Source organism: Lithobates pipiens, unplaced genomic scaffold (assembly GCF_037356315.1).
Source record: "Lithobates pipiens isolate NorthernLeopardFrog02 unplaced genomic scaffold, aLitPip1_a1.2 Scaffold_1, whole genome shotgun sequence".
Taxonomy (NCBI): Eukaryota; Metazoa; Chordata; class Amphibia; order Anura; family Ranidae; genus Lithobates; species Lithobates pipiens.
Window position 1 is genome coordinate 117,295,329 of NW_027507685.1, and position 16,626 is coordinate 117,311,954.

The 16,626-nt window shown below is 46.7% G+C and overlaps 1 protein-coding gene across 2 annotated transcripts in view; it reads left to right on the plus strand.

The window, feature by feature from the left end:
* The window catches only part of LOC143973866 (deoxyribonuclease-1-like 1), a 91,829-nt gene that overhangs the window by 56,868 nt on the left and 18,335 nt on the right, over positions 1-16,626 (plus strand). For both annotated transcript variants that reach the window (XM_077474739.1, XM_077474745.1), the window contains exon 7: positions 11,164-11,321. In XM_077474739.1, coding sequence (XP_077330865.1) covers positions 11,164-11,321 — 158 coding nt within the window. The remainder of the gene's footprint in view (positions 1-11,163; positions 11,322-16,626) is intronic.

Here is a 16,626-nt window from a genome sequence, read left to right on the forward strand (position 1 = left end):
AATCCTGCCTTAACAATTCCTCCTTTTGCTCCTGGTGCCTGAAACCTGTTAGGACGACAGCACATTTCAAGGCACATTGGCTCATATTATATAATCTATCACTCTGAAATGATTCCTGTTTTTGAGCATAGGTACTGCAGACTGTGTGCAGCATATACAGTATGTTGGATCAGACTCCTATTTGACCAAGCTCCATTATGCCATGCCCAATGTCTATTTCTTGTTCATACATCACAGGACACAGAGACTTGATAATTACTTAGTGGATTAGATAGTCACCATCAGGTGATTGGACACTGGAAAGCCTAATTACAAGGTGAGTTCCTCCCTTATATAACCCCTCCCATATGGAGAGTACCTCCGTTTTTTCGCCAGTGTCTAAGGTAGTTGGTCCCGCTAGAAGATGTGCTAAGAAGAAAGCTCTGCTTGATGGTCTCTGTGGGGGCCTAGGAGCTATACAACCAGATCCATACCTCGGGCCAATATATACACCTAAGATGTATGGTACCCGGGCCTCATGCGTGAAGAAACTAGGTTTTGCCTGTAATGTCTCTCTTTGAGGACTGGGCTCTGGGATCCAGTGCTTTGGTGCACAAATTAAAGTTGCGCGAAATGTTTTTCTGGCAGAGTCTTCTACAAATCCAGGGAAGAGGATCCTGTGAGTAGGAACCCAGAACCCTGAAGGTTGGCACAACGCTACCAGCCGTGATGGGTGAAGGTTGGATCTGTCTGTTATCAGCAGTCCTGCAGCGGGGATAAGGTAAGTGAAGACAATCCCAAATAATACATGTAGCACCGGCTCCTAAAGAGCATGCGCTATGTGTGTTTTTGCATTTAAAATTCCTGAAACCGCCGCTTGCTTTTGGGTTTAATTACTCTAAAATTTGGCCTCAGTACCAGTCTTGCATTGCGTTCTGCTTGACCATAGGTGGCGCTGTCATCCTTGGCAGGTGCTAGAACGTAGTCCAGTTGGGTGCCAGTTCTCTTTTGGAACCAGCCCAGTGGGAGTGTCACTCTTGCTATGCATTCTGGAAGAGGGTACTCAAGGTGCTGACATCATGTGCTTCAGAGTTACGGTCCAGAAGTGCGATCTGGCTGTTTGGTCCTGGTCCGCCTGACCAGCCCCCAGGGCTCTCATGGCCTGAGGTGCGGATCCACCCGACTCCGAGTCTTGGGGCTGGCTAGCCCGAGGCAAGGTAGCTGAAAGAAGAATTCTAAGGTGGTCCGGTGTGTCTCGGTTTTTGAAAAGGCCCAGCAACTGTGAAAGCATCCAGGGGAGGACTCTTTGGGAAAAGGCCACGCAAGGGTTGGCTTCTCAGCAGGAGCCTGGAGGCTAAGTTGAAAGACCCCAAGCGAATATAGTCTCGTGTGGTATCGCCGAACTGGCTGCAAGATACTGGTACCATACGAGGGTTCTTTGAGTTGTCTACATCTTTCAGTTCTATTCAAGTGTTCTACAACAAGTCTGTGGCAGAGATTTCATTCAAGTGTTCTACAGCAAGTCTGTGGCAGAGATTTTGTTTGATTTAAGCACTCTGTCGGCTACTAGGCCTAGTGGGAGAAGGAATATCCGATAAAGGTGAGGATCCAGTTGGATGGCTATTCTCTGGATTTCTTAAGGTGAGAGACTCTTTTGCCTGTTCGATTTAGTTCAAGAGTACCTGGACTTTCATACCTAAAACCCTCTACCTAAAACCCTCTAATCCTACTTCGAGAGACTGTGTTCAGTTTATTCTTTAGCAAATAAAAATCCCTTAAGCGGATCTGGCGTCAGTCTCTGCAGTTCTTGGGCCATCTACCTCGGGAAACCCCTAGACATACACGAGGTGAAGAAGGTAACGGTAAGCCCAATTAAATCAGCTGCTCCTTCGGGGGTCAGCTCTAAATACACATTATGGATTATCTTCTTTTTGAGTAGTTGCATGTCTTACCTGGTTTCCGCCATTAGAGGAAGTAAGAACATGGCTGGTGTATACTTACATGCCATCCAGGCATGAAGCTGGTCTGAGAAGCCGCTCACCTCCTCCATTACAGGCTCTGCCACATAATATAGAATGGGGGAAATCCCACGCTGTCCGGGGGTCCCGTGCAGTTCTCAGGGAATCCCCTTTCTCTTCCCTCCTTACCCTCAGCCGCCGCCATGTCAGTACTACGCGCGTACGGGGGCGTGGTTGCGGCGCCGTGCACAGCATACCAGTGCACAGGCACGAAGCGGCTCTGTTTAAAACCCAGTATGCCAGAGCTCCTGTAAGCAGTGGGGCACAGAGCTGTGGGCAGTAAGCATCTCAGTGGATTTGGATCTAGGCATACCTAAGACACCTACTCGGCATCAGGTTGTTCAGACTGAGCTAATGTTTATATTGTAAGACCAGGGCACAGCAGTGATTGCATTTGTACTAGTACCTCTGCTTTGCAGCTTAGGACTATGTCTCCTCGTAAGAGGGCTTCAGCGGGAGGTAAAAGAGGCGCTAAAAGATCACCACCTTCTTGTAGGGGTTCTTGACATGCCTGCAGGATTCCATCCCCCCCTAAAAGACTGGAGGCAGCCTCACAGGATGAGTCTGTGCCCCTCTCAGGCTTTGCAGCCTCTCCCAGTGTTGCAGTCCCTGTATATGTCACTGATGACAAAATGAAGGCTGCATTGGATGGTTTGGAAGGAAGGATTACTACTTTTATCACAGCTTCCTTAAAGTGCAGAAAGAGGGTTAGATCCCCTCCCTCTGCTTTAGGTTCCCTATCGGATGAGCATTCTGATGGTGAAATATCCCTATCTGGGGATGGGGATCATGAGCAGTTGGACGGTTCAGGGAAAGAGGAGAAGCTCTCTTCTACCTCCCAGGCCCTCAAAGCACAGGTGCAATACTTTATTGAGTTGGTGCATACCACATATAGATTGCCCTCTGCTGAGGCTGCCGAATCCTCTGTTTCCTCCCTGGGATCCCGGAAATCCACACGGGCTGCATATACCTTCCCAATTCATCCCTTAATGTACAAATTGTTGTATGATGGCTGGGGTCACCCAGATAAACTATTTTCTCCTCCTAAGAGGTTTTCTATGCTTTATACGGTGGAGGAAAAATTCACCAAGAAATGGGAGGTGCCAGCAATAGATGCAGCTATTTCTTGTCTGAAAAAAAGCCTGACCTGTCCTGTGGACAATGCTTAGGGGTTCAAAGATTCAATTGATAAGAAGCTGGAAACTTTACTTAAAGCCTCCTTTTCTATGGCTGGTGCTGAGGTCCAGCCTGCGGTTGCAGCAGTCAGCATGTGCCAGTTCCTCAAGGAACCTCTTCCCCACTGAGGAGAGTGAGGTTTATGCAGACCTTCCTAAGGCCTTATGTTTTGCGATTGATGCCATTATGGATTCTGTGCAGCAAGCATCCCGCCTTTCCCTCCTGCTTCTACACATGTGCAGGGCCCTTTGGCTTAAGCATTGGGCAGCTGAAGCTTCGTGCAAAAGATATCTGACTGTGTTGCCGTTTTATGGGGAACGCCTGTTTGGGGATGATCTGGACAAATACATCCAGAAGATTACTGGAGGTAAAACCACGTTGTTACCGGTCAAAAGAAAGAGTAAACGTCCCACATTTAGACGTTCTCTGTCCCCAGCCCCTGGAGCCTCGTCCTCCAGGCAGTGACAACGGCCTCCCCAAACCAGTACTAGGGGATGGGTCCGAAGCCAAGCCCAAGGGCAAAAGAAGTCTTGGGGTTCAAGATCTGTTAAGCAGAACCCCAAAACCTCCCTGTGAAGGGGCGCCCCTGCTCGGCCGAGTGGGGGGAAGGCTGCTGCAGTTTTCAGGCACCTGGCGGGAAGAGATTCAGGACAGATGGGTAACCTCCACGGTGTCTCTGGGCTACAAGCTGGAGTTCTGGGAATTCCCGCCTTCTTGTTCCCTAAGGTCAAGAGTCTTCAAGGATCCAGAAAAAAGAAGACCCTTGTTTCTGACCTTAGAACATCTACTATCTCAAGGGGTGATTATAGAGGTGACCCCAGAGGAGCAAGGTTTAGGGTTTACTCAAATCTCTTTACGGTTCCAAAACTAAACTGGGATGTCAGACATATTCTATATTTAAAAGACCTGAATCAGTTTTTAGACATTCGTTCTTTCCGCATGGAATCTATCCGATCTTTAGTTTGGACCCTTCAGGGGGGAGAATTCTTGGCATCAATAGACATCAAAGATGCATATTTACATGTGCCAATATTTCCCGCTCACCAAAGATTCCTAAGGATTGCGGTAGATCAGAGACACTCCCAATTTGTGGCCCTACCTTTCAGTCTTGCTACAGCACCTCAAGTGTTCACAAAAATTCTAGCCCCATCCTTAGTAAAACTAAGGGCATAGGCCATAACAGTGACAGCTTATCTGGATGATTTGCTTCTTGTAGAACAGTCCATAGCACACTTAGACCGCAGTGTGCACACTTACAGTACCTAGGCTGGGTCCTCAATCTAGAAAAATCTTCCTTAAAGCCCCTAAAAGGGCTGGAGTATCTGGGCATGGTCATAGACACAGTCCAAAGAAGAGTATTTTTACCCAGGTCAAAGGCCAAATCCATAAAAGATTTGGTCTGGGTAGTCATGGTAAGGAAGAATCTCTCCACTTGGCTATGTATGAGACTATTAGGGAAGATGGTGGTCTCTTTCGAGACTGTCCCTTACGCTCACTTTCACTCAAGGCTTTTGCAGAGCAGCATCCGCTCTGCCCGGAGCAAAAGGTTACAAGCCTTGGATCTCCCAATGTGCCTGTCTCTTTGGGTATGCCAGAGCCTCAGTTGGCTCTGGCTCTCGGCCTTGTCAGTATTCTTTCAAAGACCCTTCGCCAATCATTCCTTCGTATGGGCCTTTGTTCAGGGAGCACTACGCTTGAATCCGCTGGTTAAGCCTCCTGTGTGCCCATGGGATCTGAATTTGGTTTTGTCTGTTTTACAGGAACAACCTTTTGAACCATTGCACCAAGCTTCTTTAAATCTTTTAACAAAGAAGTTGGTGTTTATGGTAGCCATATCCTCAGCTAGAAGGGTATCAGAATTAGCAGCTCTTTCTTGTAAAGAGCCATATTTGATTATTCACAAAGACAGGGTGGTGTTGCACCCTCATCTGACTTTTTTACCTAAAGCGGTTTCAGGATTCCATCTGAATCAAAATGTGGTCCTACCATCCTTTTTTCCAGATCCGCAGTCCGTGGAAGAAGAGTGGTTACACTCTGTAGATGTTCTGAGAGCAGTCAGTATCTATCTGCAGGCAACCGCTCAGATACAAAAGACTGATGGTCTCTTTATTCTGCCAGAGGGCCCCCAAAAAGGGCCAGGCAGCATCGAAATCCACTATCTCTAGTTGGATTTGACAGGTTATTATTCAGGCTTATGGTGTAAAGAAGAAAGTTCCTCTTTTTCAGGTTAAAGTGCACTCTACTAGAGCAGTTAGTGCTTCATGGGCAGTGCATCAACATGCTTCCATGGCTCAGATCTGCAGGGTTGCAACTTGGTCTTCAGTCCATACATTCACTAGATTCTATCAGGTGGATGTAAGAGGGCATGAGGATGTCGCCTTTGGGCGCAGTGTGCTGCAGGCAGCAGTATAGTTCCTCTAGTCCGTTGGTGGTCTGTGTTATTTTTTTGATCTGTGTCTCCCTCCCCTCAATTTAGGCATTGCTATAGGACATCCCACGAAGTAATTGTCAAGACTCTGTGTCCCGTGATATATGAACAAGAAAATAGGATTTTTAAATACAACTTAGCTGTAAAATCCCTTTCTTGGGAATACATCACGGGACACAGAGCTCCCTCCCCTCTTCAGGATTATACGTTGGGATACATTGCTTTGCTACAAAACTGAGGTACTCTCCATATGGGAGGAGTTAAATAGGGGAGGAACTCGCCTTGTAATTAGGCTTGCCAGTGTCCAATCACCTTATGGTAACCAACTAAGTAATTACCAAGTCTTTGTGTTCCGTGTTGTATTCCCAAGAAAAGGATTTTACAGGTAAGCTGTATTTAAAAATCCTATTTTTCACATCTTTTCCAGTGTCCCTCTTTTTAAACTCCACAGTTAAGAGGCTTTAACTAGTTGTTTTTTTTTTAGTTTATTCCACTGTATGTTACAAACAGAATCCTAATTCCACTTGAATTCTACATTAAAAGGTATCTCCAGGAATTTTTTTTTTGTTTTATATAGAATAGCGAAGAGTTAGAACCTCTGTCAGTAGTGGAAATTTTAAATTTTAACGTTGTCACAGAACAAAAGGTGAGGGGAAATCCTCCAATTGGAACGACTTTTCTGGTGACAAATGTCAAAGAAAGGATTTCACTTCCTTTTAGTGAGATTTTCATTAACTAATTTTTCTTGGACAGGAAGTGAGGGAAAATCTCCCCAATGGGACACAAATAGCAAAAAACTGAAAATTGTACCATACGTACCGTAATTTTCTTTTCCTGGTGCCTATCCATGGCAGCATACCTGTGACAAGCTCCGCCTTGGCTCCTCCCTCAGGACTAGTGAATATTATAAAATAAATGGTTAGCGCAGCCCCTGCATTCTCCGTAATATAGAATACCGAGGGTGGGATTGTATGCTGCCATGGATAGGCACCAGGAAAAGAAAATTACGGTAAGTATGGTACAATTTTCTGTTTTCCTGGTGCCTCCATGGCAGCATACCTGTGATAAATAACTAGCTGAAACGGGTGGGATGATGCTTAGAAGTTTATTTTAAAGAAATTATTATTTAGAAGAAGCAAAGGCTGATGTGACTGCCTGTCTGCCAAACTCCACCGATGAGAGAGCTCCTGGGTCCACCCTGTAATGTTTCAGAAACGTATGTTGGGACGACCAAGTCGCTGCCCGACAAATAGTTTCAATTGACACATTCACTCTTGCCGCCCAAGAGGCAGAAACTGCTCTGGTGGAGTGCGCCCTGACCGCCGAAGGGGGTTCCAGTCCATTTGTCCTGTACACCTTGTGGATGAGTTTAACGATCCATGAGGCAATCGTTCTTGCTGACGCCTCCTTGCCTTTGTTTTTACCCCAGGGGATTATAAACAGCCTGATGGAAGCCCTGAATGATGCTGTGGCCTGCAGATAGCATCTCAAAGCGGAGGCAATGTCTAGCTCATGAAGAGAACCGGAGTCCTGTTCCGAAAATGTTGGGAGTGCGCAAGGTTCCGACATGTTCAAGGATGATGCGACTTTGGGAATAAATCCTCGCACTGTTCTGAGTTCTACTCTGTCCAGATAGAATATGATGTGATTATGATCTGCTCCTAAAGCTTGGAGCTCTGAAACCCGTCTGCCAGAGGTTATAGCTATCAGGAAGGCTAGCTTTAAGGTTAGATTCCAGAGCGATGCCGACTCCGAAGGGACAAAAGGTGGATTGGCCAAGGACTCTAGGATGACAGCAAGGTCCCAAGTGGGAAAAGATTGTTTAGTTGGCGGTCGGATCTTTCTGACAGCTTTGAAGAACTGGATTAATAATGGATCCTCGGCCCACCTTCTACCGGTTGCTGCTGAAATCGCTGATACCTGTACCTTTAGTGTACCTAGTGCAAGGCCTAGGTCTAGGCCTGCCTGCAAAAACTCAAGAATTTGAGAGGATGATAGGGAATCTGGATCACAGCTTCTGCCAATCATGAAGGCCCTGAACTTGTTCCACACTTTATCGTATATACCGTTTGTGGATGGTTTTCTTGCTTTGAGCAGGGTTGCAATCACTTTGTTGGAGCACCCTAGGGAATGGAACCTTTCCCTTTCAGCTGCCAGATGTGAAGATCCAGCCTGCGGGGATCTGGATGGGTGTGACATCCTTGCGACAGGAGAAGAGGTATTATTGGAACCTTGACTGGAGGCCGGGTACTCAGATACATTCCTGTGGGGAACCAAGGACGTCTTGGCCAGTACGGTAGGACCGCTATCACCGTCGTGGTCTCCCTCATAAGTCTTGACAAGAATCTTGAAATGAGAGGCCGGGGAGGGAAGGCATAGGCCCGATTGCACGCCCAAGGGGCTGAGAGGGCATCTATTGCCTCCGCCTGGGGGTGAGAAAGCCTCGAGATGAACCTTGGAAGTTTGGTATTGAATGTTGTCGCAAATAGGTCTAGCTCGAGGGGACCCCACTGGTTCACTATCCAGTTGAAAATCTCTGGGTGTAGAGACCATTCGTTGGTATCCACGAACTTGCGGGAAAGGCTGTCGGCCCTCGAATTGAGATGACCGGGCAGATAGACTGCCCTCAGGTCTTTCAGATTCCTTTCTGCCCAGAGGATTATGGGTTCCACCTCTTTCAGGAAGGACCTGCTGCGTGTCCCCCCTTGTAGGTGTACATAAGATACCGCAGCCCTGTTGTCCATTCCGAGGAGAACTGGTTTCCCCGCAATTTCAAACTCTAGGGCTAGTAATGAAAGGTAGGCCGCTCTGAGCTCCAGGACATTTGACACCATGCCCGCTGTATGGAAGGACCATCTTCCCTGTACTGAGATCTGGTTGCAGTGTGCTCCCCAACCTGCTGCACTGGCATCGGTAGTAATTGTGATCCAGTCGACATGCCCTAGCGGGTGTGATTTCAGAAGTGTCTGTTTCTTCATCCACCAATGTAGACTCCTGAGCATCAAGGTCGTCAAGTGTATGGGTTGGGACAGATACCGTCCGCAATCTCAGGAACTCCAGCTGGAAATGTCTCAAATGCCAATGGGCCCAGGGGACCATAGGGATACATAACAGCATCCGGCCTATCAGGCTCAAACAGTTTGAGGCTGTCGTACTCACTTTCTTCATTTGCTGAATAATGGATGTCGCTTTCTGAGGTGGGAGAGCCACACACCGTTCCTTGTGTTGAACAGAGCGCCCAAATAAACCATCTCCTGGGTTGGAGAAAGGTGACTTTTCTCCTGGTTTATCTTCCATCCGAATTCTGTTAGAGTCGTCAAAAGAATGTTCCTGTGTTCCACTAACTGGGCTGGATCCTTCGCCAGGAGTAGAAGGTCGTCCAAGTAGTGGTGTACCCGAAGCCCCAATTCTCTCAGAGGGGCTATGATGGCAATCGGGGTCTTTGTGAAGACTCTTGGTGACGTGCAGAGGCCAAATGGAAGGCTCTGGAATTGGAGATGTACCTGACCCACTGCAAATCTCAGATACTTCTGGAATGGAGGGAGTATGGGTATATGCAGGTAAGCGTCCTGCAAGTCTATTGACAACATCCAGTCCCCTGGGTATCTAGGTCATAAGATGATTCCTCTGAAATGGCAATCTCCTCTTGAGGTTTAGAGGAAGATGCAGGCCTCAGACGAAAAATTCCACTTGTGGATGGCCCGGGAATGGAAGCCTCAGCCGTCTGCTCCTGGGGAGGGGATGCTGGTTGTTGCGTCGGCATTGTGGCTACCAATTCCGCAAGGGAGTCTTTTACTGCCTTTTTAAGTAGATCCGCCACTTGCAGACCCTCAGATTCTCTGTCCGCTGCATAGTCCCTAAGGCAGTTTCGACAAATTAGTTTGTCTGGAAGTGGGGTTCCTCTGCAGGCCTGACATCTTGTAGGTCTAGGTCTCGGGGAGCGTGAATGACGGCGCTTTTTGGCCGAAGCATTCCTGCCACTTCTGTAATCCCCACGCCTGGGCGACCTGTCTCTACTGTGACTAGAGTCATCGTCGTCTACATATCGCCTTGAGGTCCTCTTAGACGTCTTCTGGCGTACAGGACTGAAATGCATAAAAGTACCACCCTCAGTGCACTCTTTTATTTATTTATCTTTTTAAAAGTGTATCAACTTACCTGGACGTAGGTCCTTACCTCAGGTGTAGAGTAGGATCTTGTGCGGGCGGCGAATGGCTCATACTAGACGGATTAGCAGAAGCAGCAGCTAAGAAAGAGTTTTAGAGGAGAGAAATCAACCCGCCGTGTCCTGATCTGGTAAAAGGGAAAATACCTTTAAAAAAATGGGTTCTCTACGTTTTGTCATTTTTTTTGGCCCCCCCTTTTATTTATTTTTTTAACCCAGGTGAACATAAAAAAAAATATTTTTTTTTAATATATATTAATTTAATGTATTTTTGTTATTCTATATTATTTAATTAAATAATTCCTTTTTTTTTTTTTTTTTTTTTTTTTTTTACCTGGAAGTAGGTATTTTCCCCCTGGAGCTCTCAGAGGCAGTTCTGCCTGCAGCCACAGGTGTCCCACTGAGGCCGCCAGGGAGATAAATAGTGAAACAGGAGAGGCAGGGCACGCCCCTATCCTGTCAATAACATTTTAAGGGCATAGTTGTCACTATGCCCTTATCCAAAATGGCCGCCACGGCCTTTGGAACCACTGCACATGCGCCAACCGGCAGAACGGAGAACCAGGAGCCTCACACCGCCGGCACATGCGCAGAGCATGGCGGGGAACGCAGAGGGGGGAATAAAGTGCCGAGGCTGAACCCGTGCGGCTCCTACGGAGCTGACTAAGGCGGCAGAGAGAGGGGTTTTCCCTCTAAAAGAAAAAAAGAAAAGAGAAATGAAAGGACAGGGGAAAAAAAAGAAAGAAAGAAAGAGTGGATGAATGACAGAAAAGAAAGGTTGGGGAAGGCAAGGGAGAGAGAGAGAAGAGGAAAGAGAAAGGAGAGGAAAGAAAAAGATATAAAACATAAAAGGGGAAGGAAAGTAGAAGGGGAGGAGAAAAAAAAAAGAAATGTAGAAATAGCTGCTGCTTCTGTTACCTTGAATGAGCTGGTGCCTAATCAATTTGCAGATAAAGCTCTTACTTTAAGAGACAAACTGCTTGTCCCAAAAGATCCTACAGAAGGGACTTCCAACCTTATAAGTGCGTTTAGCTGCCCAAGAGAAGGAACTGTGCCCGGGAGAGGCTTGAACCCGGACGGAAGCTGCCGAATGCAGAAGGTAAGGACATTTGACCAGAATTCACTGCCATGAGGTATGAGGAAAAAAAAGAGAATGCGGGGGCTGCGCTAACCATTTATTTTATAATATTCACTAGTCCTGAGGGAGGAGCCAAGGCAGAGCTTGTCACAGGTATGCTGCCATGGAGGCACCAGGAAACAAAATACCACATTCTACACTCTATCTGCATGAGTAAAGTATGGTTTCACTTCAAGTGGCAACATGACATTTTCATTGATTCTCACCTTTTTTGGAATCTACTCAGGAATGACTTTCCCCATCTTTATATTTATGACAGAATCTGGTTTTTATGGGTGACTTTAACGCTGGATGTAGTTACCTCTCTAAGAAGAAGAGGCGCACTCTCCGTCTGTATAGTGATCCAAAATTTCACTGGCTGATTGGGGATGACATTGACACGACAGTGAGAGAAAGTACAACGTGCCCCTATGACAGGTAAGAAAGGGAAGTATGTATAGTTTTGAGAAGGTAGATGAGAGCCAGGACCAGCCTTAGGCATACGAGGCAACTAACTTAGAGGCCAAATGTCTGCTACTGTGGTGACAATAGGACAATATGTCTACACTCATGCCCTCCAATTGTCTCCTGCAGAATGGAGACCATATATTGTACAACCCAGTCTATCTTAAATCTGTACTGAAGAAAAATGGAGGTTGTGATACCTTCCCTTAAATTGCCTGGTTGTCAAGCTGAATTAGTAGTGTTAGTACATTATGAGTCCCTGACCTAGAACATGTATGTAAGGTAGGAGTTAAAACATCATTGTCACTTTTCTGATCTGCATACTTTTTGTTCCCACTCAGTGACTCAAAGCCCCAAAGTAATTGAATCAGTGTGGCAGCCAGGCAATTAGCAGGAGGATGTCTGCAATAGTAGCCTTGGGATATTTCTCAGTACACGTTCGTTGAACTCTTAGTGCTGAAAGTATGCAAATAAGTGGCCTCTCGGCAGATGGCCCTTGAAGCCAAGAGGCCGCAAATTTGCGTACCAGACTTAAAACAAACCTGTGCCAAGTGCGTGTGCCCTGTGTGCTCAAGGCACATTTACTGAAAGCTCCCATCGGGAGCTTTGTGATCATGTGACCGCTGTGGCAGCCAGTCATGGCTGTCATATGTTCATAAAACCTGCCCCACCTCCCAACATCGGAGGCACAGCGTTAAGGGGTTAAGGAAAGGGTAGAATTAGTAACCTATAGGGCTACGCCACAATAAAGCTAGGTTCACATATGTTCAGGTTGTAAACATGTGCATAATCGCACACATTCATGACCCACACAGAAGCACACTTCTCTTTAGCAGAAGCACGGGGCTGCCATTAATTCTTAAAGGAGAAGTACAGCCAAAGTTCATTTGGCTGTACTTCTCCTGTTAATCACAGGAGTGTAGTTTGTTCTGCACTCTTGTCACCCATTTTCAGCAGACAGTGGGCTAAATCTGCTGTCGGCTGATGCCACAAAGCCAGTACAGGCTCAGGAAAGATTGCGACCATATGATCGGGATCCACCCACAGGCCTGGACCAGCACCCGGCTCAGCCTCTCAATGAACCACTGAGCGTGATGGGGGGGGGCTAACAGGCATGGGAGGAATGTGCAGACATCCAGCCCATAATGTCCTTAATCTGGGACCATTAAGGACCATTGTCCTCCCAGTAGGGTCTAATCACCGGACAGTCCCACCAAATGTGCAGGAGTGTACCCCTGTGACCACAACCCCTTCAACACTGGTCCAAAGTGGATGGGTAAATTTGTGCTAGGTCCACTGGTACGCGGTACTAACACGACATAATCTTATAGTTTGTTTCCTGGGTTTTGGAGTTGATAGAGCTGGACCGGGTAAATTGGTAGAGGTGGGCCAATTGGTTTGGGGTAAAAACAAGCCTCAAGTCTCCTTCCCAGGACCCGATAAATATGGGCTTAACCGTGGACACGGTAGAACCAATTAGGCGGTTTAACGAAGGCGTGGGAGTGAGAGGGACGCTGGTGCAACGTGTCAAGCAGTAGGTCTGGGCTAACATTAAAGTCGTCCCCCAAAATTAGAGAGCCCTCTTTGAAGTCCGCTAGGCTATCTAGAGTTTTGTCTATAAAGGTAAGTTGGTTAGTGTTGGGGGAATTATTTGTAGCAAATGTGAACTTCTGTCCCGCGATAGTCCCCTTTAAGAAGACGTACCAACCCTGAGGATCCACCCTGTTCCCTGTGACATGGAAGGGGCAAGACTTATGTATGGCAATAGCCGTGCCCCTGGATTTGATGACCAGCAAGTTCCTTAAGAACCAGTGGTTACACAGGTGAGTAGGCAGCTTGGGCGTCGAATGGGGGGTGAAGTGTGTCTCTTGCAAGAAAACCACCTGAGCCCCTAACCGCTTCAGTTACCACCACAACTTGCTACGCTTGCATGGAGTACAGATACCATGTACATTATAGGAAGTTACCTTAAGTGGCGCCATAGGGGATCTGTGGGACAGGAGAGTCTTGTGTTACGATGGTAGGCACAACATGAGAGGTTGAGCAGGGGGCAGTTTCTGTAAAAAGGTATGTAGCGAGAGAAAGGAAACGAGGGGGCGAGAAGAAGAAGCAGTGAGAAACATCAGAATAGATATAAAAAACACAACATGTCATTGGTAACCATACCACATCCTGAAATACCTGGGGGGCGGGTGCCGGGGTCGACCCCCCACTAGAGAGAATCCCCTGGAACCCCGAAAAGGAAATATACCTAGTAAGGTACGGCCTATGTGGGGAGCGCAGACCAACATGAGAAGGAAGGTTGTGAGGTTCAGCCCCAGTCCATCACCGCCTCTCAGCTGTTTGTCTGTTGACAAGTGGGGAGAACACTTTTGCGGAACTGAGGGGTTTTAAGCTAGGTCAGCAACTAAGGGGTGTGAAAGACAGGAACCGAAGCCCCAGGCCATTTCCAAAATGCAACAAGGGAGATCATTGTCCGTTAAACTAGTAGAATCCTGTGTTTCACTAGGGAGTCACACAAAGGCATACATGTTGGCAGAGTCCATATCCAGGCCCAAGGCAAGGTGCAGCCTCTGAGGGCCTAGACCTCTCTCGGAGAGCAAAAAACTAGAAAAGGAAAAAAATTAAGAAAGGTAAGAACATGGGGAGAGGAGTGCTGGAGAGTGTCCTTTCAGTTCCTTGGGGATGCATGGCCTAGGGGAGAGGCAGAAGGCAGACGTCTGCGGTCTCTCTTGCGACTTATGTATTTAGCTGGGAGCCAGGGCTCAGGGAGTTCAACTGTGATGGATTAGAACTATAAATTAGTTCTTGGTTATCTGCTGCTATTTCTAATTAAAAAAGTATAAATGTGCATGCACATTAGAAGTAAACACTCTCTGAGATATGTTCAGCTCAGGCTACCTCTAAATACTGATTTATTCGTGGGCGGTGTTAACATTTATACAGAAAGATACGTCATTACTATGTCAGTCTAATTGGTACATCTCATTGGTTACAATACAAGAGAAATGAAGAAACTTGATGCTTGAAGTTTGGTTGAAGCTGGTTCTGTTATCTCGAATGCATTCTTCTGCACGCGTGGGATGTAGGGTGTAGACGCCATCTTCCCGCAGAGCAGGGTCAATCTGTATGCTACATAATAAGTAAGGAGCATGGGAACATGTATACACATAAGCAAATAGACATTTTCTGATTATCATTATGTACATTGGATTCCTTAACAGTCCCCCCTAAAATGTCTATTTTCTTCTGTCCCTCATCTAAAGGTCCTACTCACCTGGCCCATTCTCCTCAGCAACTCTTTTTAAGCTGTATATAGAGTTGGGCAGCAACTAGTTCACTACCCCCCTCGATACAGCTGGAGAAGGGCAATCAGGTGCTATCTACCCCTATAACCCTAGAAGATTGTGAGATTTTGGACAGGGAGTGACTGTAGAGGAGTGAAGGGTTTGTCACCCTCCATCATAAGAGGGTCCTCTTCTTCTTGGTGGAGAAATGTAGGTGGGCTGTTGTCTACAGCCTTGCTCATTAACTTCTTTACGAAAGGTAGAATACAGCATACAATTGGGGGGTAAAAGAACCAGGATTATTAGTACCGTTACCCCTATCTGGGCGAGCACCTTCTGCCACCCACTCATCCAGCTAAAATATTTATTATATTATTGATTTCTTCTTCAACTCCAATGTCAAATCTTCTAATTTCTTTATAGCTAAAGTTACTTTACCATTTGGGCCGGTATTATCAGGAATGTAGGTGCAACAGGTTCCCGTTTTTTCTATCATTTTACAGACACTTCCTTCCTCAGCTAACAGCATGTCTAAGGCCATCCGGTTCTGGAATGTCATGTAGGAAGTGGGGGGGTAACTGGCCAGCAATTCCCTGGAGGGCATCTTTAGTGTAATTCACGTATCTTTGTTGGTTGTAGTATATGTAATTGATCCAATCTACATTCTTGTTCACATTTATTATGGGGATCAAAGACTCAAAACCAACTTTTACCTGATCCCTGGCTTTGAATTCATCAGGGACCCCCCTTGGAACTCCTATAGCATCTATGTACACATGAGGGTCAAAGCTTCTGGAGAGAGCTGCTCGCTTCCTCCTCTGACTGTGTGCTGGGTCAGTGTATGTATCAGGGGTATCTTCTGCTAGGATATGGAGGGGCATAATGACCCTTTCAAGGGCACATTCACCGGTCCAGATACCCTCTAATCTGGTCCTGTGTTCCAACCCACTGTCCCTCCCAGGAACCACAATTCTGGCCCCAGTAACTGTCTGTAAAACACACATATATATCCTTCCCATCAGGGATGTCACTGTACCAATGGCATTGCCATGAAAGAGTCAAACGGACAAGGTACTATGTCACAGTAATCAAAGGTAAAGGTGGTCACATGTGTACCTGAAGAATTGTACCAAAATGTAATTATGTTATCATTTTTTGTGATGACCACCTCCTGGGCCTCCCCTCTAGACCAAACAGAAAAAGGATATGCAGCATGGTCGTCATGAAGTGGGCGGGATCTTGTCCTTGGGGGTGGAGCTTTCTTGCAGTGGGAAGCGTGTATTCAGGTGTTCTTCCCGGCCAATTCCACTGAGGTGGCTGTGGTCAGCAAAACTTGGAATGGACCATCATATCTGGGTTCAAGAGAATGTTTTCTCACAAATTTCTTTACCAGCCCCCAATCTCCAGGCAGTAGTTGGTGTGTTCCTGTATCTAATTCAGGATCTGGAATGGAAGAAAACACCTGGACATGCATTTGGGTTAATTCTCGTGATAATGCGGTTACATAATTAGTCAACACATCAGATTGCAACTGTAACTGTTGTGGAAAGTGACAGCCAAGTCTGGGGGCTGAACCAAACTAAATTTCATAAGGGGATAGGGCATATTTCCCCCGGGGTGTGTGTCTGACACTGAACAGGGCAGTGGGCAAACTGTCTGGCCGACTCATGTTAGTCTTTTGGGCCATCTTTAACATCCTGTTTTTCTAGTGTCCCTTTCATCCTTTCTACCTTCCCGCTAATTTGAGGGTGGTAAGGGGTGTGTAGAGCCAACTGAACCCCCAGTGCTGCCCTAATCTTTTGTAAGGGTTGCTGTGAAGGCTGGGCCTGATCGCTCTCTATCACCTCTGGGACCTCAAATCTACATACTATCTCACTCAGTAGTTCCTTAGCTGTGGTCCTGGCAGTCATGTCCACCTCCACTAGGGCGTATTCGAATCTGTCACTCCTTTGGCATTTGGGAGTGATCAATTTGTATCCTCTGGAAGGGGT